The following is a 24,700-nucleotide window of genomic DNA, read 5'->3' as shown; positions in this document are numbered from 1 at the left end:
ATAGGTGAGGTCTCCAGAACTGAACACAGTATTCCAAATGTGGTCTCACCAGCATTCTATATAGCGGGATCATAATCTCCCTCTCCCTGCTTGTTATACCTCTAGCTATGCAGCCAAACATCCTACTTGCTTTCCCTACCGCCTGACTGCACTGTTCACCCATTTTGAGACTGTCAGAAATCACTACCCCTAAATCCTTTTCTTCTGAAGTTTTTGCTAACACAGAACTGCCAATACAATACTCAGATTGTGGATTTCTTTTCCCCAAGTGCATTATTTTACATTTGGAAACATTAAACTGCAGACTTCCGGTCTGGATTGAGACCGCAGCGGAGTCTCCCGGGCAGGGCTCTGCCCCGAGGCTCCTTCTACCCCTCCGAAGGTCGCGGTTTGCGATTGGATCGGGTCCGGATGGCCCGATCCTAGAACAGGGGGCTCCCCTCTGTCCGAGGAGCCGCCGCCGAAGCTCCAGAGACAGCAGTTTGCCCTGCAGCTTCGGAGAAGGGAGAAACGATCCTCTTCCATAAGAGGATACGGCCAGTGCGATCTCTCCAAACCTAGCGGGAAGCAAGGAAAAGTTAAAAGAAAGTAAAGATTTCTGCAGCCTATTGGACCGAAAAAGAATACAAAAGACAAGAAAATTCAAGGTAAAAATTTATTGTTCCATGTGTAAAGACAGAAGATCGGATCATTGTGAAAGTTATAAGTGAAAGTTTTTTCTTTAGCAAGGCGAAGGTGAAAGTTATTGAAAAATTGTATCCAACCGCAAAATAACAGCCGGATCTAATTTTTTTTCACTTTCGTTTCTCACTTTGAACTTGATCTCAGATTTTTGAATTTTAGAACAATTAAAAATATTGAAGAACTAACAATATAATTCAAATTTGATATGACTTTAGAAAAGATTTAATTCGCAAAGTTGAATAGAATTTGGAACTTTTAAATTCTCAGCAAACACTGTATCCTGGGCTCTAATTTTGGCAGCGGAGGGATAAAGAACACCTTTGTTACAATTTTTTTCTCTGTCTTTTTCTTCCAACAATAAAATGAAATAAACTAACAACCTGAAAATAAATGGAAAATAAAATGAACTGATATATTAAAGCTAAAAGGACTCATTTAGCTATTCTTTTTGGACTGTTCGTTCTTGGATTACTATTGGATTATTGGCTGTTCTCTTTTGGATTATTTGCAGAGATTCTCCCTGCATCTGTCTTGGACTGTGAAGCATAAACTGACTCCATTTTAAAGTCTTAAAATAGCGGAGACTTTGCCTGCATTTGTCCTGGGCTGTGAAGTATCAACTGACTCCATTTTAAAATAAAATAAAACCTCAAATTTGACTTTGCTTTTAATTGGAAAATTGGGATTACACAGAATATAACGATATAGAAACCTGTCTCCTGATATTATTGGATTTACAACATTCTCCATTAACAAAGACTACCTGATTTACAAGAAGACTATAAGTATACAATATCTGTATTTTGTGTTTTAAATTAATCTTTTTTTTTCTTCCTTTTTTGTTGTTCTTAAAAGTAAATTGACTTAGAACATATGCACTGTTAACAAACCTTGGTTGCCTGTTCTATCTTAGTGAAATCAAAACCCCTTTTGCTTTTTCCTCTTAAGACAGTCCTTTTCTTCTCTTTCCTTTTTTTCTCTCTCTTTTCTCTTACACTTTTCTTCTCTTACTTATTTTTAGACATATTGCCACCTTCTCTCTTCTTTTCCAACAGGTACTTTCCCTTTTTGTATTGGATTTTTCCTCCCTTTCTTTTTTTGTTTCTTTTCATCTAAAAGTGCTTTATTTTCCCTCTTTTCTTCTGGTCTTGCTAATTTAAAGTCAAAAGACAATTTATTGTGAATTTTGCTAGTAATTTGACTGACATACTTGTTGTTCTTATTGGGCAATAACTCATTGTTATATTTTAAGGGAAATCTGTAGTAAAGCAAATTGAACAAGTTTGGAATTTATAGCAATTCTCTCCCTTTCACTACATATAAATTAACAGCAATTTTAAATTTGAAAATGTCAAGCACTTCAACCTATGTTAAAACAGTTAAACAGTGAGCCGCCCCGAGTCTGCGGAGAGGGGCGGCATACAAATCTGATTAATAAATAAATAATAAATAAAAAACAAGCAGCTGCCGCAACTTCATCACCACAAGGATCACCCCATCCTTCCCCGACACACCAGGTTTTATCTGTAACCATGTCCACTAAAGAGAAAGACAAAGACAAATCCCTTCAGCCTACTTTGACAACAATACAAGAAACTTTAAACGCAATGAAGGACTTTATGCTTAAATCTCAAGAGGATGCAACTCAACAACGAGAAGCTAGAAAAGACGATGCAACTCAACAAAGGGAAGCCATAAAATCAGAGCTGGCTGAATTCAAAACAGAGATGGCTGAACTAAAAGCAGACACGGGAGAAATGAAGGCACAGATGAAGGAGATTCAAGAAACTTTACAAGAAAGCGAAGATCGCGTTAAAACAGTTGAAGAAAAGACTGACAAAATCGAGAAGAGAATGGATTACCTGGAAGGCAGAGCTGACTCACAATATAGAAGATATGATGAATCAATTACTCACTGGGAGATGCAACGTGCTTCGTATGGGCTACGATTTCAGAATATAATAGAAGAAAAAGATGAAGATTTAAAGATGACTATGGCTGAAACTATTGGAGGAATCCTCCAGGTGGACCCCATGGAAATATTGAGAGAAATTGATGAAGTTTTTAGAAATTCAAATAGCTACATTCGTCGCCACAACCTTCCGAGAGAGATTCATATCAAGTTTGCAAGAAAGACTCTGCAAGATGACATACTGCACTGGGCAAGAACCTCAAAACTGCAACATAAAGGATTTGAAATAAAAATACTAAAACAAGTCCCAAGAAGTGTCAGAGAAAGCAGAAGAGACTATCACTTTCTAACTAGAATTTTGATCAAAGAAAATATAACCACCCGTTGGCTCATCCCACAAGGACTATCATTGACTTGGCGTTCTAGAAGATACAAGTTTGAAAACATGGATCAAGCAAGGGATTTCTTTGAAAACAGTGGTATAAGCCAACTGGATCAACCAGCAAAGGAACAAACTGTACAACAACAACAGTACAACAGTAACCAGTGAAAGAATTAGCACCACAACAGGAACAAGCTATGGGGGCCACCGCTCAGATAGAAGAGCAGGACCAAGGCGCCAGAAGAGTGATACAGTAATCCCTCGCTACTTCACGGTTCATCTTTCATGGATTCACTATTTTACGGGTTTTCAAAGGGGGCTTAAATCTATTAAATCCTTTAAAAATTTTAAATCATAAAATTCATAAAATTCTTCTACAATACTACTGTACTCTATTAAAGCAACTGGTAGGATATCACATGTAGTTCCAGCAGAGAAACATTATAGAATGACTGTTTAATGCAAAGGGTGGGTTTTAAAAGTCCAAATACTTGTTAAATACATAAAACAAATCTTTCCTCTACTTCACGGAAATTCGTTTTTCACAGGTGGTTTTGTTCTGCCTGACTGGGCTCAGGCGATTAGTAACAGTCCAAGGAAAAGAAATCAAACACACACGGGCTTTTCTAATAAGCAAACTTGTATTAAACAAACAAAAAAGGGTTAACAAAAACAGTCCTTAGTGTCTGGAATAAACGATAGTGCAAGGCGTAATTCAGCCAAATACAAAACACAGGAAAAAGCAAACAAAGACAACCTGCATGGAGCAGAAACGTTTCAGGAGTCCTTTGAATCTTAGAGCAAACAGGAAGTCCCAGAGGTTTCCCCTCCCACGTGCCTGAAAAGGCTGGGTTGAAATCCAAAGGCACGGAACAGAAACTTCAGAGCAGGAACCACAAAGTAACACAGATAAACAGCCACAGTTTACCTTGTGCCTCTGTTCCCTTTTATACCTTTAGCCCTCATTAAGGGAACCACACCCAGCCCTCAGTATAAGAACCACACCCAGCCCAGGTGCTACTCTGATCACTAATAATAGTCCTTTAATTGAGCCCTCCTTTGCATAGCTCTTCGGCTACGTGTGTCTATGAATTGGTTGCAGAGGAATCCAAGGAAGATAGACTGTCTGAGTGACTACATGCCAAATCCCCTGGGCTGTCTGCTGAGTCCTGCGTGCTGTCTGCCAACTCCTCTGAACCATCTGTGGGAGCAACGGCTGGCCCAAGCCCAAACACAACACCATCCCCCCCCGGAAGATCCTTCCCCGGGCTCCCCAACAACGGCTGTGGCTTCTGTAGGAATTGAGACGGTAGGCCACCGGATTGATCACACACTCGATCAAAAATGGGCCCAAGAAACGAGGGTCCAATTTCCGGCACGGCAGTTCCGAGGTGATGTGCTTGGTGGAGAGCCATACACGATCCCCCACAGCCAGGGGGGGTACGTCTCTCCGAGATCGGTCAGCCACTCTCTTGTAATCGTCCTTGGCCTTAATCAGGTAGCGCTTCATTATTTCGTGCACTGCATGCAGCTCACTAAGGAAATCCTCTGCTGCAGGCACTGGGGAATCAAGGTGGGTCAAAGGAAAAAACCGGGGGTGAAAACCATAGTTCGCATAAAAAGGCGTAATTCAGATAGACGAATTCCAGGAATTATTAAAGGTGAACTCCGCCACTGGGAGGAACTGAGACCAATCAGACTGTCGATCAGAAACAAAACAATGGAGGTACTGTTCTAAAATACCTATGGTTTTCTCTGTGCCTCCATCCGTCTGCGGGTGTTGGGTTGAGGCAAGATACACTTGTACTTGTAATGCCCCCATCAGCTCCTTCCAAAACCGAGCCGTGAATTGCGGTCCCCGATCTGACACAACTCGATCGGGGAGCCCATGGAGCCGGAAAATGTGTTGCACAAATAATTGGGCTGTGAGCTGCGCTGTGGGCACCTGGCGACAGGGTATAAAATGCACCATTTTGGTTAACATGTCCACCACCACCATCACCGTGGTGAACCAAGAGGAGGAAGGCAAATGGGTGACCACGCCCCACGGCCTCGTGGGCATTGGCATGGGCTGTAGTAGACCTGACGGGGCCCCAGTAGCGGCTTTGGCTACTTTGACACTGTGCACAGGTGCCAACATACGACTGCACATCATCCTGGAGGCGCGGCCACCAAAAGGTCCGGGATACCAAATCCAACGTTTTAAACAGACCAAAGTGACCCGCCGCCGGATAGTCATGGCACTGATTCATAATGACCCCACAAAGCGGACTGGCTGAAACATAGCACTGCCCCCTATACCGCAGGAGGCCATCCTCAACAGTCCAGGTGGACCCCGGCCCTACGTCCCGCACCCGCTGCGCCACATACCCATCCTCCCGTTGCACTTTATGCAGACATTGGCGCAAATCCACGGGGACTTGGGTCGCAGCAAAGGCAGCCGACGGCAGAATCGTCTGTAGCGGGGTCGGGTCCTTTGGGTACGTGAATTCGGGTTTCCGGGACAACGCATCCGCTCGGGGCATTGGGGGTGTATCGAATCCAGAAATGAAACCGAGCAAAAAAGAAAGACCAGTGTATCTGCTGCTGGTTTAATTTGCGGGCTGTTTGTAAATATTCCAAATTGCGGTGATGCGTCTGAACTTCGACTTGATGTCGGGCACCTTCAAGGTGATGTCGCCACGTTTCAAAAGCCGCCTTAACCGCTAGCAGCTCATTCTCCCATATGATATAGTTGCGCTCAGAAGACGTGAGCTTTCAGGAAAAATATGTGCATGGAAATAAGGTGTCCTCTGGCGGGCGGGCTTGCAAAAGCACGGCGCCAACCGCGACATCCGAGGCATCTGTCTCAATGACAAACGGTCGAGCGGGATCAGGATGCTGTAACAAGGGCTCCTGCATGAATGCGTCCTTGAGCAAGTCAAAAGCCCGCTGCTCCTCCTCACCCCAACAAAACGGGACATGCTTTTGCATTAAGTGAGTGAGGGGCGCAGTCAACATGGCAAAACTGGGTATAAAGGTATGGTAATAGTTGGCAAACCCCAACAAACGCTGTACATCGTTTACTTTTCGTGGGGGTTGCCAGGTCTTGAGTGTGGTCACTTTGCCCGGGTCCATGGAGATGCCACCTGGAGAGAGGATATGTCCCAGGAACTCTATCGTTGTCTCAAAGAACTGGAACTTCTCCAGTTTGGCAGCTCTGCTCTCTCAAGCGGTACAGAACCCGACGCAAATGGTTCAAGTGGCTGGCCTAGGTCGGGGAATACAGAAGGATATCGTCCAAGTAGATAACAACAAAATGATCCAACATGTCCCGGAACACATCGTTCATGAGATGTTGGAAAACGGCTGGAGCATTCGTTAGACCAAAGGGCATCACCGTATACTCGAAATGTCCATAACGAGTGCCAAATGCTGTTTTCCATTCATTCCCGGCCGTATCCGCATCAGATTATAGGCACTGCGCAAGTCTATTTTGGAAAACACGGTGGCTGTTCGCAACCTGTCCATCAGTTCCAGGATCAGCAGCAAGGGATACCGGTTGCACACCGTAATGGCATTCAGGCGCCGGTAATCACAACAAAGACGAAGATCTCCCGTTTTCTTTTTTACAAAAAGGACAGGCTGACAAGGGCGAGGTTGACGGCCGGATGAAGCCCTTGTCGAGGTTTTTCCCAATGAACTCCTTGAGGGCCACGAGCTCCGGTTCGGACATCGAGTACAACCATCCAGCCGGGAGCTTGGCGTCTGGAAACAAATCTATGGCACAGTCATAGGGTCTATGCGGCAGCATCCGATCTGCCTCCTTTAAGTTGAAAACGTCCATAAACTCAGCAAGGCACTTGGGTAACAGGGCCATGGAAACTACAGGTCCTTGAGCTGCACACACATGTCTTTGATGCTCCACGTACGGCAAACTGCAAAAGGTGACAAGGTTCTGGGACCACACCACATGTGGATCATGAGCCCATAGCCAGGACAAGCCCAAAACAACGGGGAAATGGAGACCCCTCGTAACGTACAACTGGAGGGTCTCTTTGTGTGTTCCAATGCACATCCGCACCGGCAGAGTCCGGAAACGAATGGGGCCGGACAACAAAACCCTCCCATCAATAGTTTCCACGGTCAACGGAGGGTCCACAGGACAGAGGGGCAGGGAATGTCGCCGTCTGAACACCTCATCCATGAAATTTGTGGTTGCCCCCGAATCCACGAGGACGATAGCAGGACTAATCCCAGGGCGTTGAACAATCAGGTGAGCTGAAATCGTAAGGTGACGAAACAGTCCGGAGTCATGAGCCGTAGAATCTTGTGATAGTTGCATCCCAGCCCAACCTAATGTTGCCACCAAGCCGGGCTGCCCTCGTTTCCCAATGGCACTGTCAGCTGAGAAACCAAGGGTGTGGTATCCTCCATCGACGTATCCACAACGGGGACAGGAACACAGGTAGCCGTCTCCGGCCGCCGGTCAAAGGTACCCGGGGTGACCGCAGGAGAGCTGGGAGGAACCGGGACAGCAGCAGCAACCGTTCTCCGCCGGTTTTTCGGGCAAACTTTGGCAAAATGCCCCGACCCCCCACAGTAGACGTACAGTCCAGTGGCATGACGGCGAGCCCTCTCCTCCGGAGTCTGACGGGGTCTCACGATATTGACCTCCATGGGCTCTCCAGCTGAAACACGCTCTGTCATGCGAGGAGGCAGGGCTGGCAGGAAGCGACGAGGTGCAGGGACCAGAGTTGAGACAGGCACAGTCAACCCCCCCCGCCATGGAGCAGGCGTTGGCGTGGCGCCAGAAACACGGGGAGAGGACCGTCCTGTCCGACGAACCTCCCGCGCCAACAACCTGGTCTCAATAGCCAAGCAGTGCTGCTCCAACTCCTCCAGGGTATCTGGCAAGGCCTCGTGCGCCAATTTGTCGAGCATGGTCTCGGAAAGGCCATCCTGGAACACCTCCAGCAAAGCAGCCTCGTTCCACAACACCTGTCTGCTTAGCGTACGAAAGTCACTGAGGTACTCCACCAGGGGGGGCGAGCCTTGTCTCAGCTGCTTGAGCGCTCTCGTGGCCGTCTGTTTCCGCACTGGATCCGAAAATTGCCGTATCAGGTGTGCGCAGAACACGTCATATCGTCTCGGTCCAGCAAAGGAGACACCCACGAAGCAGTGGGACCGCCCAAGAGGCTGCACAGAAACGCCACTTTGTCTGCATCGCCAGGAAAATGAACCCTCTGGGCGTTGATGAACAATTGTACCTGGCTGAGGAAAGCCGGGAACAGTCTTCGATCGCCCCAAAACCTTTTGGGCATGGCTGCAAAACATTTCCTTCTCGGTTGAGGCACTGGAGGAGGAGCCACAGGGTGCCCCTGGGGTGGGGCCGCCTGCTGGGTCAAGACATTCACCTGGTCCTGCAACGCCCCCACCTTTTGATTCAGAGTGTGTATCTCCAACCGCAAAGCTTCAAAAACAGCCTGTATTTCTGCCATCCCCTCAGCCATGGTAAGTCCAAAAGGCAGAAAGAGAACAAAAATATAGCAGCAGAGCAGTTGAAGGAACAAGCCAAAACAACTCACCCCAAACTGGAATGCAGTGTGTTTGAACGGTGGCTGTTTATTCTGTTCTGCCTGACTGGGCTCAGGCGATTAGTAACAGTCCAAGGAAAAGAAATCAAACACACGTGCTTTTCTAGTCAGCAAACTTGTATTAAGCAAACAAAAAAAAGTTAACAAAAACAGTCTTAGGTATCAGGAATAAACAATAGTGCAAGGTGTAATTCAGCCAAATACAAAACTCAGGAAAAAGCAAACAAAGACAACCTGCATGGAGCAGAAACGTTTCAGGAGTCCTTTGAATCTTAGAGCAAACAGCAAGTCCCAGGGGTTTCCCCTCCCACGTGCCTGAAAAGGCTGGGTTGAAATCCAAAGGCACGGAACAGAAACCTCAGAGCAGGAACCACAAAGTAACACAGATAAACAGCCACAGTTTGCCTTGTGCCTCTGTTCCCTTTTATACCTTTAGCCCTCATTAAGGGAACCACACCCAGCCCTCAGTATAAGAACCACACCCAGCCCAGGTACTACTCTGATCACTGATAATAGTCCTTTAATTGAGCCCTCCTTTGCATAGCTCTTTGGCTACGGATGTCTATGAATTGGTCTGCAGAGGAATCCAAGATAGACTGTCTGAGTGACTGCATGCCAAATCCCCTGGGCTGTCTACTGAGTCCTGCGTGCTGTCTGCCAACTCCTCTGAACCAGTGGCCTTATCCTCATGGCTGTCTGCCACGTCTTCCTGGCTGTCAGCCAGGTTTTCGCACTCACTTTGTGCCGCATCTCTCCCATCTGTGGGAGCAACGGCTGGCCCAAGCCCAAACACAACAGTCTTGGAACGCATCCCCCACAAAAAAAGAGGGATCACTGTACAGCTTCAGTCTGTGTGTGTGTGTTTTGAGGAAATGATTCTCTCTTAGAATTTAGGACATTTTGGAAAATCTAGAAAGTAACATTTAAAAGATATCTACTTATGAAAGTGGTGATGATGATGATGATTATATTATTATTATTATCATCACGCAGTCCTAGGTGCTTGGGAAGCACCCGACTGGTGATTAAATACGAAATCCAGCATAGTAATCTCGTTTATTATTATTATTATTATTATTATTATTATTATTATTTATTAGACTTGTATGCCGTCGCTCTCCAAAGACTCGGGGCGGCTGTTGAGGAATAATGCATGGCTGCTGAGGAATTCTAGTGTTGTCCCCAGTTCGGTCTGAGCTTGGTACCAAAGCCAATGAAGAACAGCAAATATGGTGCACAGTTGAGGCAAGTGTGCCATAGGTTCACCATCACGAAGATAGAAGGAAAGGGGAAAGTTAAATAAGACTTTAAAATTTGGACAATTGGGAAGATATGTAATTGGAAAATCACAAGGCTGTAAATTCGAAGTGACCGGATAGCTTTGAGTCATGGCTGCACTGCAGCACTTTCCAGTCTCAAGCTAGCTGGGACATACAGCTTCGATCCCTTCCATACTAGCCCATCCCTCGTAGTCAGCTGGAAGTGCTGTATTGAGCACTGCTGACAGCTTATTTTATGCAGGGGAAGGGGTTTGTCTGTCTTGGCCTCAGGTGGTAACTTATATGGCTTGTTTTGCGGGGGAAATGATGGTGTGGACTACTTCAGCTCAAAGCCATCCATGTTGCCAAGATTAATATGTATGTTTCATTCATTCATACATACATACATACTAACACATATACAACACAAACAAGTTAAAGGTGTTGCAGGAAAAGTTATTTTAAGCTGATAAATAACACAGGTTTACAAAAAATAATTTTTGTAATCATCACAGTTGACCTTGTACTTTTCTGAATCATTTTTTGTTCTGATTTCAAAAATGTATATAGGTATATACTTTTCACGGAGCAACATCATTATTATAAGGTATAGGAAATATACTGCCGACATTGAGAAAACAGTAATCTACATATCAGAAAAAAATGCTTGACCTTACAAAACAGTTTTTATTTATGATGGGTTTTTTTGTGTTGACCAGTGTAATTAGAACTGTAGTTAGGCCCTTTGTCTGCTACTCAAAATGCTAACAGGTTAATAGAATCATGCTTGTTCTGAACATAAATTCAATTTATTATATTTGTATGCCATCCTTCTCTGAAGACTTGGGGTGGCATACAAATATTTAGGAAAATCCCTAGAATTGAAGTACAATTGCAATACCTGTCTGCACTTTCTCTCCGGTCCCTCTCCATTACCTTATAAATAGACACAGGAAACAGGCTGTACTTATCAGGAGTCAACACAATTAGATTTAACATGAACTTAGTTGTCTTTTTTAATAAATAACAATAAACAGCGTAGTTGTTTTCTTCTTGTCTTATAATCAAATCTAACACAGATTTAGGTAGTCTGGATAGCAGTGGATAGAATGATGTGCACAGACTTTGTGAGTCTTGGCACATATTAGATTGATAAAGTATCTTTTGGGATTTCTTGTGAATCAATCATAAACCAATCCATTACACTCCACCTTGAAGCTAATAACCTACTTTCCAATAAACAATTTGGTTTCAGAAAAAAATTATCCTGTAATCTACAACTCTTACACTGTAAAAACATTTGGACCACTCAACTTGACCGAGGTAGTTCAATTGATGCAATCTATATCAACTTTTGCAAAGCCTTTGACTCATTTGTCCACCACAAACTTCTCCTGAAACTCAAATCCTACGGCATTTCTGGACTACTACACAATTGGTCTAACAGACAACAAGTGGCCAAAACAGAAAGTGCCATTTCTCTTCCTGCTCCTGTTAACAGTGGTGTCCCTCAAGGCAGTATTTTGGGACCAACACTATTCATACTATACATAAACAATTTTTGTGATTGCATCCCTAGCAATTGCGTTCTCTTTGTAGATGATGTTAAACTATTTAATACCACCAACAATACTGCTACCCTTCAAAAAGACCTTGACCACGTAGCAGAATGGTCTAAAACCTGGCAACTTCAAATCTCCACCACTAAATACTCTGTCTTACACATTGGTAAAAAGAATCAGAAGACTAAATATAAACTTGGAGGAATTGAACTTATTGATAACCCTCAATCTGTCAAAGACCTTGGAGTACTCATATCCAATGACCTAAGTCCTAGAGCCCACTGCAACAACACTGCCAAAAAGTCTTAAAGAGTTGTTAACCTAATCCTTCACAGCTTCTTCTCTGGTAATTTTGAACAGCCAACAAGAGCTTACAAAACATTTGTCAGGCCAATCCTAGAATACAGCTCACCTGTATGGAACCCACATTGCATATCTGACATCAACACAATTGAGAGAGTCCAGAAATTTTTCACAAGAAGAGTCCTGCACTCCTCACAACAAAATACCTTACTCTGCCAGACTTGAAATTCTTGGATTAGATAATTTACAACTCCCTCATCTCCGTTCCGACTTAACTATAGTTCATAAAATCATATACCAAAATGTCCTACCTGTTAACAACTACTTCACCTTCCACCACACCAACACACAAGCATGAAATCGATTTAAACTAAAATTAAATTAAAATCGATTTAAACTGTCCAATTGTCTTTCCTTTCTTTTACCTATCATATATATTCTCTTCCTTTCATATATCCTCTCCTCTAAGTTCACTTTTACCCTTATCTATATTACCACATGTCTATTTTTCTTCCTATGTATTTGTGTACAGTGAACCCTCGAGTTTCGCGAGGGTTCCGTTCCAGGACCCCTCGCGACAGTCGATTATTCGCGAAGTAGCGGCGCGGAAGTAAAAGCATCATCTGCGCATGCGTGATCTCTTTTTTAAAAAAAAAATTTAAAAAAATGGCCGCGCATGCGCAGATGGTGGGGCGACGGCAGTTCGGAGGCTGGCAATGTTTACTTTCCATGCCGGCCACCCCCCACCAGCGCCTCCGAGCTCCTCGCCGCTACACCCCGCCCGCCCGATTCGCCCCTCTCCCCTATTCGCCCCGTTTTTTTGCCCTGCCCAAGTTGCTAGTCCTCAGTTGCTAGTCCTCAGTGAGGAAATTTACTTTTTGATCCCAGACTTCATTTTTAACCTGGTTTCTTGCACTGCCCAACCAAGTTGCTAGTCCTCAGTGAGGAAATTTACCTTTTTGATCCCAGACTTCATTTTAAACCTGGTTTCTTGCACTGCCCAACCAAGTTGCTAGTCCTCAGTGAGGAAATTTACCTTTTTGATCCCAGACTTCATTTTAAACCTGGTTTCTTGCACTGCCCAACCAAGTTGCTAGTCCTCAGTGAGGAAATTTACTTTTTGATCCCAGACTTCATTTTAAACCTGGTTTCTTGCACTGCCCAACCAAGTTGCTAGTCCTCAGTGAGGAAATTTACTTTTTGATCCCAGACTTCATTTTAAACCTGGTTTCTTGCACTGCCCAACCAAGTTGCTAGTCCTCAGTGAGGAAATTTACCTTTTTGATCCCAGACTTCATTTTAAACCTGGTTTCTTGCACTGCCCAACCAAGTTGCTAGTCCTCAGTGAGGAAATTTACCTTTTTGATCCCAGACTTCATTTTAAACCTGGTTTCTTGCACTGCCCAACCAAGTTGCTAGTCCTCAGTGAGGAAATTTACCTTTTTGATCCCAGACTTCATTTTAAACCTGGTTTCTTGCACTGCCCAACCAAGTTGCTAGTCCTCAGTGAGGAAATTTACCTTTTTGATCCCAGACTTCATTTTAAACCTGGTTTCTTGCACTGCCCAACCAAGTTGCTAGTCCTCAGTGAGGAAATTTACCTTTTTGATCCCAGACTTCATTTTAAACCTGGTTTCTTGCACTGCCCAACCAAGTTGCTAGTCCTCAGTGAGGAAATTTACCTTTTTGATCCCAGACTTCATTTTAAACCTGGTTTCTTGCACTGCCCAACCAAGTTGCTAGTCCTCAGTGAGGAAATTTACTTTTTGATCCCAGACTTCATTTTAAACCTGGTTTCTTGCACTGCCCAACCAAGTTGCTAGTCCTCAGTGAGGAAATTTACCTTTTTGATCCCAGACTTCATTTTAAACCTGGTTTCTTGCACTGCCCAACCAAGTTGCTAGTCCTCAGTGAGGAAATTTACCTTTTTGATCCCAGACTTCATTTTAAACCTGGTTTCTTGCACTGCCCAACCAAGTTGCTAGTCCTCAGTGAGGAAATTTACCTTTTTGATCCCAGACTTCATTTTTAACCTGGTTTCTTGCACTGCCCAACCAAGTTGCTAGTCCTCAGTGAGGAAATTTACCTTTTTGATCCCAGACTTCATTTTAAACCTGGTTTCTTGCACTGCCCAACCAAGTTGCTAGTCCTCAGTGAGGAAATTTACCTTTTTGATCCCAGACTTCATTTTAAACCTGGTTTCTTGCACTGCCCAACCAAGTTGCTAGTCCTCAGTGAGGAAATTTAAATTTTTGATCCCAGACTTCATTTTAAACCTGGTTTCTTGCACTGCCCAACCAAGTTGCTAGAATAAAACCCCCCAGCCCTCACCTGTGTTTGAATTTCATTCACTCACTCAGTCATTCATTCATTCTTCTCTATGCCACTCAGTCCCAACACTGTCAACCCACAAATTACCATTTCCCATCCCCTTATGTAGTGTACCTCTACCTGTACCTGTACTGTACACATTGAATAACACACTTAGTCATCCTGATAGAAATAACAAAAATATTTATTTACATTTTTACATTTTTTGGGGGGGGTTAGCATAACTAGGATAAATCGGGATCTTCTTCTATCACCATGTCTACAATGGACGCTGCAGGTGATGTTGTGGCAGACCTCTTGGTTCTCGTGACAAACATAGTTATGGGCAGTTGTTGGCGCTTTTTCTTTTCCTTGGCTAACAAGGCTCTGTATGGTGCAATGGTGTTGTCAAGGGAGGCCTTAAATTGAAAATAGCGAGTCATGTGGGGATCCCAAAGTTCCGCCATGCGTTGGAGATTTGCAGCAGCTTTGTTCATTTCTGCAAGCCGCTCCAGCGTTAGGCCAACATCTTCTTGTTCCTCACCTTGTTCAGCTCCCTCTTCCTCCTCTTCTTCACTCGCTGACCTGGTCAGCTCGTCCAGATCTTTGTCTGTCAGCGGTAGGCCATGCTCATCAAGCAAACCATTGACTTCCTCTGGTGTCATGTCAACGAAGCCTTCTCCACCCAGTGCCTGTGCCAGCTTCACAGAGTTCTGGACTGCAGCATCTTGAATTTCTTCGGGAGCAAACCCCCTGTGAGCATGCACCACTTCTGGCCACAATTTCTTCCAGCAGGCATTCATTGTCTGCGACTTCATATCCACTAAGGCACTCTGAATGTTCGTCAGACAAGATGCAATTGTGTACTGACGCCAGTAGGCCTTCAATGTGAAGTTTGCATCAGCATCCATTGCTGCCACGATGCTTGCAAGAGAATTGCGCATGTACAGTGCCTTAAATGCGCGGATAACACCTTGATCCATTGGCTGGATAAGCGATGTGGTGTTTGGTGGCAAGAATTCGACTTGCACCCCATCATGTTCATGTTCCAGGTCATCATGGCCTCCCGCATTGTCCATTAGGAGAAGCACTTTGAAATTGAGTCCTTTGCCAGCCAAATAAACCTGCACCTGTGGGATGAAGCACTGATTAAACCAGTCCCGCGTGAGGGGTTTTGTAATCCATGCTTTAGGATTATGCATCCAGTACACTGGCAATGAATTCTTATTTCTGTTCTTGAGGGCTCTTGGATTTCGTGACCTATAGATTAGCCCTGGCTTCAGCAAAAAGCCTGCTGCATTCCCACACATGATCAAAGTCACCCGATCTTTCATGGCCTTAAAGCCAGGGGCTTTGGCTTCATCTTGCATCAAGAAAGTCCTTGAAGGCATCCTCTTCCAGAACAGGCCTGTTTCGTCCATGTTGAACACCTGTTCTGGAAGGTAGCCCCCTTCTGCAATTAGCTCTTTAAACGTGCCCTGGACAAAGTTTTCGGCTGCACCTGTATCTGCTGAGGCAGCTTCTCCGTGCAATGACACACTCTTCAGGCCATAGCGCCGTTGAAATTTCTCAAACCACCCTTTGCTTGCTGTGAATGTGGCTGGGGCTGAGGCTGAAGAAGCAGATGTTGACGGCTGGGGGTCTCCAGGGTCATCAGCGCCTTCATCTACAGAGAATGACAGGAAAGGGAGAGAGAAGTGACTTGAATGAAAGCATACAGTCCTTCCTTCCCTTCTCTCCTTCCCTCCTCCCTCCCTTCTCTCCTTCCCTCCCTCCTTCCTTCCCTCCTCCCTCCCTTCTCTCCTTCCTTCCCTCCCTCCTTCCCTCCTCCCTCCCTTCTCTCCTTCCCTCCTTCCTTCCCTCCTCCCTCCCTTCTCTCCTTCCCTCCTTCCTTCCTTCTCTCCTTCCTTCCCTCCTCCCTCCCTTCTCTCCTTCCCTCCTTCCCTCCTTCCTTCCCTCCTCCCTCCCTTCTCTCCTTCCCTCCTTCCTTCCCTCCTCCCTCCCTTCTCTCCTTCCCTCCTTCCTTCCTTCTCTCCTTCCTTCCCTCCTCCCTCCCTTCTCTCCTTCCCTCCTTCCCTCCTTCCTTCCCTCCTCCCTCCCTTCTCTCCTTCCCTCCTTCCTTCCTTCTCTCCTTCCTTCCCTCCTCCCTCCCTTCTCTCCTTCCCTCCTCCCCTCCTTCCTTCCCTCCTCCCTCCCTTCTCTCCTTCCCTCCTTCCTTCCTTCTCTCCTTCCTTCCCTCCTCCCTCCCTTCTCTCCTTCCCTCCTTCCTTCCCTCCTCCCTCCCTTCTCTCCTTCCCTCCTTCCTTCCTTCTCTCCTTCCTTCCCTCCTCCCTCCCTTCTCTCCCTCCCTCCCTCCTTCCCTTCTCTCCTTCCCTCCTTCCTTAAAAAACACTTAAATACACTTATAAAAAACACCATTCCTTACCTCGGTCTACCCCATCTGCATCTGTGTGTTCAAGACGGTTGTACAATTGCTGTGCCTTGGTTCGGATAGTGTTCGTATCCAAAGCAATGCTCTTTTTTCGGCAGTCTTCTAGCCACACAGACAAACCAGCTTCCATCTTCATAAGCCTTTTGTTTCTAGGCGTCACTACTCTTTTGGCAGCCTTGTTGAATGATATCAGAGAAGTTTGCCTTATCTTCTTCTCATCTTTCTTAATGTATCGCACAGTCGATTCGTTGAGCCCATAATGGCGACCAACCTCTACATTAGAATGTCCCGCTTTCAGCATGTCCAACAGTTCAATCTTTTCCTTGATTGTCAACATCTTCCGGGTCTTTTTAGCATCGCCTCCACTCCGCATTGAACGTTTAGGTGCCATCTTCAAAGAAGATCCAAACAGATCCAAGGCACAGATGGAAGACACAGATGCAAAGCACAGCAACTCCAAGGCAGATGGAAGACACAGATGCAAAGCACAGCAACTCCAAGGCAGATGGAAGACACAGATGCAAAGCACAGCAACTCCAAGGCACAGATGGAAGACACAGCTCGAAGGAACGGCTCGAAGGAACTGCTCGAAGGAACTGCTCGAAGGAACTGCTCGAAGAAACGTCTGGAAGGAACGGCTCGAAGGCTCGAAGGAACGGCTGCAAAAACTTTTGCAAAAGTTGCAAAACTGATTGCAATTGCAAAGCTGATTGCAATTGCAAAGCTGATTGGCCGAGATTTCGGCCAATCAGCAATGACGCGTGACGTCATCGGGCGGGAAAAACCAAGCAGTTTTTTTTTTTTAAATTTTTTTCCCCGGAAAATCGCGATGTAGCCCTCGCGAGAATCGAGATGGTAACAATTGGTTTAAAATAGCGAAATAGCCCTTTCGCGATCATTGAGGACGCGAAACTCGAGGGTTCACTGTATTGGACAAATGAATAAATAAATAAATGTCAACCGCTCCAAACTTGACTGCAAAAAATACGACTTCAGCAACAGAATAATCAACACCTGGAATGCACTACCTAACTCTGTGGTTTCTACTCCTAACCCCAAAACATTTAATCTTAGAGTATCTACAATTGACTTCTCCCCCTTTCTAAGAGGTCTATAAGGAGAGTGCATAAGCGCACCATTGTGCCTACTGTCCTTGTCCTATTGTCTTCTTTGTTACTCTTTATCATTACTTATCTAACGTTTTATTTGTACAAATCACCACCCTATAATTGTTTGACAAAACAAACAAACAAACAAATAAATAAATAAATAAATATGGAGTTGTTTTTTTAAACTTACATCTGTTCAGCCTATACGTGGTGTGTGTGTGGTGTGTTTGTGGGGAGGGGATATTTTTCTTCTTAAAAAATAGAGAAACTGCCACTAATGTTTGACATTTATGGTAGGAAGAAGTTCTAGAGCCACAAAAAAGTCCTGATACTTAGAATTTACATATTTCCAGGGGCAAAGATGAGGCAAGTGTGGTCCCAAAGTGCATTGTTACTATATTTCTCCAATAAACCCTGCACATATTTGCTTATCCATATTTTTGTATTCTCCGGTTCTAATTCTCTTAGGTTAAGTTATAAGTATTATGTGATATCATTATAATGTAAAGATAATCAGATCTTTAAAATATTTGGTTTGTAGAATATGTACTTAGCATTTTGCAGATGAAGACTAACAGAAAGGATTCTAATTTCATAATGGTGGTCTTTTCAGGATCATGGAAACGAACAATTCAGTTTCAGAAAAAAATCCTGCAACCTGCAACTTTTACACTGCAAAAACATATGGACTACCCAAATTGACCAGGGTAAATCAATTGATGCAATCTACATAGACTTTTGCAAAGCCTTTGATTCAGTAGGTCATGACAAACTTCTTATGAAACTAAAATCTTATGGTGTCTCAGGACCACTGCACAATTGGATATCAGCGTTCCTGTCAAACAGACAGCAGGTGGTGAAAATAGGTAATGCCATATCTAATCCTGCTCCAGTCAACAGTGGTGTTCTCCAAGGCAGTGTCCTAGGACCTATTCTCTTTATACTCTGCATAAACGATCTCTGAGACAATATTACAAGCAATTGTGTTCTCTTTGCTGATGATGTTAAGCTATTTAATAGCTCTGATAATACTTTTACCCTTCAAACGGACCTTGACCATGTAGCTGAATGGTCTAACAACTGGCAACTGCAGATCTCATCCAAAAAAACCCTCTGTCCTACACATTGGTAAAAAGAATCCAAATACACACTTGGACAAACTGAACTCGCAGACGACCCTCACTCAGTCAAAGGTCTTGGAGTACTCATTTCTAATGACCTAAGTGCCAGAGCCCACTGCAACAGCATTGCCAAAAAAGCTCTAACAGTCACAAACTTAATTCTACTCAGCTTCTTCTCTAGAAGCACTGATCTACTAACCAGAGCATACAAAATATTTGTGAGATCAATTCTTGAATACAGCTCACCTGTATGGAATCCACACTGCATAACAGACATTAATACAATTGAAGGAGTCCAGAAATACTTCACAAGAAGAGTCCTCCACTCCTCGTACAACAAATTACCTTACTCCTCCAGACTTCAATTACTATGTTTAGAAAGTTTACAACTATGCTGCCTCTGAACTGATTTAACTGTTGTTCACAAAATTATACATCACAATGTACTCCCTGGTAACGGCAACTTCACCTTTAACAATACCACCACAAGAGCATGCAATAGATGCAAACTAAATGTAAATCGCTTCAAACTAGACTGCAGAAAATACAATTTCAGCAATAGAGTGTTCAACACCTGGAATTCACTACCGAACTCTGTTGTTTCTTTCCCCAATCCCAAAATCTTCAACCTTAGGTTGTCTACAATAGACCTCTCCCCTTTTCTAAGAGGTCTGTAAGGGGCATGCATAAGTGCACCTTTTTGCCTACCATTCCTGTCTTAATGTCTTTTTTATCTTTTCTATCTCTACTTTAGACATATTATGTTAAACATACTACAATACAATACTATATTTGTATGACAAATAAAATAAATAAATAATAAAGCCCCTCATAAAAAATTATCAGAATTTGTCTGATCTTTCTTCCATTCCCTCAACTCTTGCTAGCAAATTTTCCTGACTGACATGATTTCTTCTTTTCTAATATATTTGATATAATAAAGGATTTTTTTGGTAGATAAATACTAAATAAACTATTCCCCCTTTTTTGTTATACACATCTTTTTAATATATGAGTTTCAGAATTACTGGAAAACATCTAATAATGATTTGTTTTCTTGGATGTTTATTTCTTCTTAATACGTTCCTTTTTGTTCCTTGTTTTGGGGATTGTTGTCAAGTTCTTCAACAAATCTCTTGTATTAGCTAGCTGTACTAATGAGATTCAACTGCTGGCTTTAATTAGAAAAACAATAATGCAGTAGATGTACTTATTTTGTTTTGGTACAATTACTTCAACACAGTGAACTGATTAACACATCAATGCCCATATTTATATATCATGTACTTAAAAGATCGACCAATTTTTTTTATAACACAAAGTCTACAAGATACCATTATAATCTTCATCTATATCTCCAATGTTTGTGAACAATAAAATCTAGGTTTCAGTTTGATTTTTTAACTTTTGGTTTTGGTTTTCTACAAAAGAGTAAAGATAATATCCAAGGTGGTCTAAGTAATTTTTCTTGCTGCACTTAATCTAATGTAATGGCTATTAAAGTCATATGGATGCATCCAGATTATCTAATTTTCCAAGAATAAAACACACCAGAGTATAAGATGCACCTTAATTTGGGGGGAGCAAAACAAGGAAAAAAATTCTGCCCTTGCCTACCAGCATCAAGATCAGCAGTGTCCTCAGTTCCACTCGAATTTTGATAATGAGCAATACAGATCTTTTTATCCATTTAAAACAAACCCTATCACTCTGCTCTAACCCAGGCTTACTCAGATTGAAAACAAAGGAGGAATCCACACACTGATAGAATAGAATAGAATAGAATTTTTATTGGCCAAGTGTGATTGGACACACAAGGAATTTGTCTTGGTGCATATGCTCTCAACGTACATAAAGTAAAATATACATTTGTCAAGAATCATGTGGTACAACATTTAATGATTGTCATAGGGGTCAAATAAGCAATGAAGAAGCAATATTAATAAAAATCTTAGGATATACGCAACAAGTGACAGTCATACAGTCAACATGGGAGGAAATGGGTCATAGGAAAGATGAGAAAAACTAGTAGAATAGAAGTGCAGATTTAATAGAAAGTCTGACAGTGTTGAGGGAATTATTTGTTTAGTAGAGTGATGGCGTTCGGGAAAAAGCTGTTCTTGTGTCTAGTTGTCTTGGTGTGCAGTGCTCTGTAGCGACGTTTTGAGGGTAGGAGTTGAAACAATTTGTGTCCAGGATGTGAGGGGTCAGTAAATATTTTACCCGCCCTCTTTTTGACTCGTGCAGTATACAGGTCCTCAATGGAAGGCAGCTTGGCAGCAATTGTTTTTTCTGCAATTCTGATTATCCTCTGAAGTCTCTGTCGGTCCTGTTGGGTTGCAGCACCAAACCAGACAGTTATAGAGGTGCAGATGACAGACTCAATGATTCCTCTCTAGAACTGAATCAGCAGCTCCTTGGGCAGTTTGAGCTTCCTGAGCTGGCGCAGAAAGAACATTCTTTGTTGTGCTTTTTTGATGATGTTTTTGATGTTAGGTGACCATTTTAGGTCTTGAGATATGATAGAACCTAGAAATTTGAAGGTCTCTACTGTTGATACTATTGTGAGAGGTGGAAGGGTGGAAGGGTTTCTCTTAAAGTCTACCACCATTTCTACGGTTTTGAGTGTGTTCAGTTCTAGATTGTTCTGGTAACACCACAAGGATAGTTGTTCAACTTCCCGTCTGTATGCGGATTCATCATTGTTTTGAATGAGTCCGATCACTGTTGTATCATCTGCAAACTTCAGTAGTTTAACAGATGGATCGTATGAGATGCAGTCATTAGTGTATAGAGAGAAGAGAAGTGGTGAGAGTACACAGCCTTGGGGGGCACCTGTGCTAATTGTACATATATCTGATGTGATTTTTCCTAGCTTCACCTGCTGCTTCCTGTCTGTTAGGAAGCTTGTGATCCACTTACAAGTGTGTTCAGGTACCGCTAGCTGATTTAGTTTGGTTAAGAGAATGTCCGGTACGATGGTATTGAATGCTGAACTGAAGTCCACAAAGAGGACCCTGGCGTAGGTCATTGGAGATTCAAGATGTTGAAGGATGTAGTGTAGAGCCATATTAACAACATCATCTGTTGATCTATTTGCTTGGTATGCAAATTGCAGGGGGTCTAACAGTGGATCCGTGATGGCTTTCAAATGGAACATCACTAGCCTTTCAAAGGTTTTCATAACTACAGATGTTAGAGCAACTGGTCTGTAATCATTCAGTTTCTTGATGGAGGGCTTCTTTGGCACTGGGATGATAGTCGAGCGTTTGAAGCAGGAAGGAACATAGCACAACTCTAGTGATTTGTTGAAGATTTGGGTGAAGATGGGGGCCAATTGGTCAGCACAGACTTTTAAGCAAGAAGGAGTTATCTTGTCTGGGCCTGGTGCTTTTCCAGGCTTCTGTCTGAGAAATAGATCTTTCACTTCCTTTTCTGTGATCACTAGGGGTTGTAAACACAATGGGATGGGTTCAGTTGTAGAAGATTTAGCTGTTGTTGGTGTGTCTGGGATGGAGGTTGTGCACATAAGTGGTTGAGGTTTCTTTTCAAACCTGCAGTAGAACACATTCAGGTCATCTGCCAATTGCTGATCTCCTTCAGCTTGGGAAGGTGGTTTGCTGTAACAGGTGATGTTTTTGTGAGTTTTCCACATGTTTGTTTAAATCAACCTTTTTATTTAGAAAGTATCATTCATACAAGCCAAATTCATGCATGTGAGTTCATCTTGACATCTTCACAGTGAGAAGAGTAAAAAGATATCAGTCCAGTGGCTAGGCTGGCGAAGATCAAAGCTAATTGATGCATTCCTTTAGGAGATAAAGCAGCAACTTTATTAACAGCAACTGTGTTCTCTTTGCCGATGATACACCAACTACACTGCTACTCTTCAAAAGGATCTTCACCATAGCTAGATGTTCTAACAACTGGCAACTTCAAATCTCAGCCAAGAAATGCTCTGTCTTACCCATTAGCAAAAAGAATCAGAACACAAAATACAAACTTGGTGGAAATGAACTTGTAGACGACCCTCACTCTGTCAAAGACCTTGGAGTGGGCCTAAGTGACCTAATGACCTAAGTGCCAGAGCCCACTGTAACAACATTGCCAAAAAAAACATTAAGAGTTGTTAATCTAATTTTACATGGCTTCTTCTCCAAAAAAATTGAACTGCTAACCAGAGCTTGCAAAACTTTTGTCAGACCAATTCTAGAATACAATTCACCTATATAGAACCTGCATTGCATATCAGATATAAATACAATCAAGAGAGTCCAAAAATATTTCACAAGAGTCCTTCACTCCTCCTCCCCCAACAAAACACCTTACTATACCACACTTGAAATACTGCGATTAGACAATTTACAATTACGTTGCAACCCGATCTGATCTAACAGTAGTTCATAAAATAATACACCAAAATGTCCTTCCTGTTAGTGACTACTTCATCTTGAACCGCAACAATACACAAGCACGTAATAGATTCAAACTTAATGTAAACTGCTACAATCTAGACCGCAACAATACACAAGCCGTAATAGATTCAATACACAAGCACGTAATAGATTCAAACTTAATGTAAACTGCTACAATCTAGACCGCAACAATACACAAGCACGTAATAGATTCAAACTTAATGTAAACTGCTACAATCTAGATTGCAGAAAATATGACTTCAGCAATAACGCCTGAATTGCATTACCTGACTTTGTGGTTTCTTCCCCAAACCACAAAATATTTAACCTCAGATTGTCTACAGTTGACCTCTCCCCTTTTCTAAGAGGTTTGTAAGGGGTGTGCATAAGCGCACCATTGTGCCTACCATTCCTGTCCTACTGTCGTATTGTCTTCTTTTATCATCACTTACTACTTATGTTATGCTTATACAAACTACAATCCTATACTTGTTCCACTAGATAGATAGATAGATAGATAGATAGATAGATAGATAGATAGATAGATAGATAGATAGCTGGATAGATAGATAGATAGATAGATAGATAGATAGATAGATAGATCATCTTTTGGCTGTGGCGAGGAGGGCGTTTGCCCAGGTTCGCCTGGTGCACCAGTTGTGGCCCTATTTGGACAGGGAGTCCCTCCTCACAGTCACTCATGCCATTATCACCTCGAGGTTTGACTACTGCAATGCTCTCTACATGGGGCTACCTGTCAGCTGCTATAGTCTGTATTTAAGAAAAATAAAACTCAGAGTCCATTTCAGATTCAAAAGTGAATTTATCAAAAATCAGAACTGAAAGCAATCAAGGTGAAAGCAAAGACTGAAGAAAAAGGCATGATACATGTGTATATCAAGACCCCTTTTTTGACCCCCTCCTCTTGGAGATTGGCCAATCCCTACTGTCCATGATTGTCAGGTGGACGCATCTTCAGACTCACATCACATTTCTGGAATGCAACTTCTAACGGTCTCCTCCTGGTCACCTGGTTTCTAGGAAAACAAAACTTATCCCACTTCACAAGGCCTCCTGCACCGCCCCAATACCAAACCTCTCCGTTTCTATTGGCAACCAAGCGTAGAAGAAATGCAGAATCAAAGTGAAGGTTGACACTACCTCTGAAAAGTGTTCGGAAACTTCAGATCAGGCAGAATGTGGCCGCGAGAGCAATCATGGGCCTTCCCAGATATGCCCATGTTTCATCAACACTCCACGGCCTGCACTGGTTGCCAATGAGTTTCTGGACACAATTCAAAGCATTTGTAATGACCTGTAAAGCCCTACATGGCATCAAACCAGAATACCTATGGGACCGCCTTCTGCCACATGAATCCCAGTGGCCAATTATGTCCCACAGAGTTGGCTTTCTCCGGGTCCCGTCGACTAAACAATGTTGTCTAGCATGACCTAGGGGAAGAGCCTTCTCTGTGGTGGCCCCGGCCCTCTGGAATCAACTCCCCACAGAGATTCAAACTGCCCCCACCCTCCTCGCCTTCCACAAGACTCTGAAGACCCATTTATGTCGCCAAGAATAGGGGGATTAATGCGCCCCCTTGTCAACAATTTCCTAGAGTTAACAAACTACAGACTA

General features: G+C 43.3%; 2 protein-coding genes across 4 annotated transcripts in view; one reads left to right on the top strand and one right to left on the bottom strand.

The window, feature by feature from the left end:
- The window catches only part of ZNF277 (zinc finger protein 277), a 306,252-nt gene that overhangs the window by 24,359 nt on the left and 257,193 nt on the right, over positions 1-24,700 (top strand). The gene's annotated exons all lie outside the window — the stretch shown is intronic.
- Positions 14,208-16,952, bottom strand: LOC139168969 (tigger transposable element-derived protein 1-like). Its single transcript, XM_070754751.1, has 2 exons — positions 16,414-16,952; positions 14,208-15,654 (listed from the first exon to the last, which is right to left on the bottom strand). The coding sequence occupies exons 1-2, from the start codon at positions 16,808-16,810 to the stop codon at positions 14,234-14,236; spliced, it is 1,818 nt and encodes a 605-aa protein (XP_070610852.1). The 5' UTR covers positions 16,811-16,952; the 3' UTR covers positions 14,208-14,233.

Source organism: Erythrolamprus reginae, chromosome 6, assembly GCF_031021105.1.
Source record: "Erythrolamprus reginae isolate rEryReg1 chromosome 6, rEryReg1.hap1, whole genome shotgun sequence".
NCBI classification, from domain to species: domain Eukaryota; kingdom Metazoa; phylum Chordata; class Lepidosauria; order Squamata; family Dipsadidae; genus Erythrolamprus; species Erythrolamprus reginae.
Note: the sequence above shows the minus strand (reverse complement) of the source record. Positions and strands in the feature narration are given on the sequence as shown.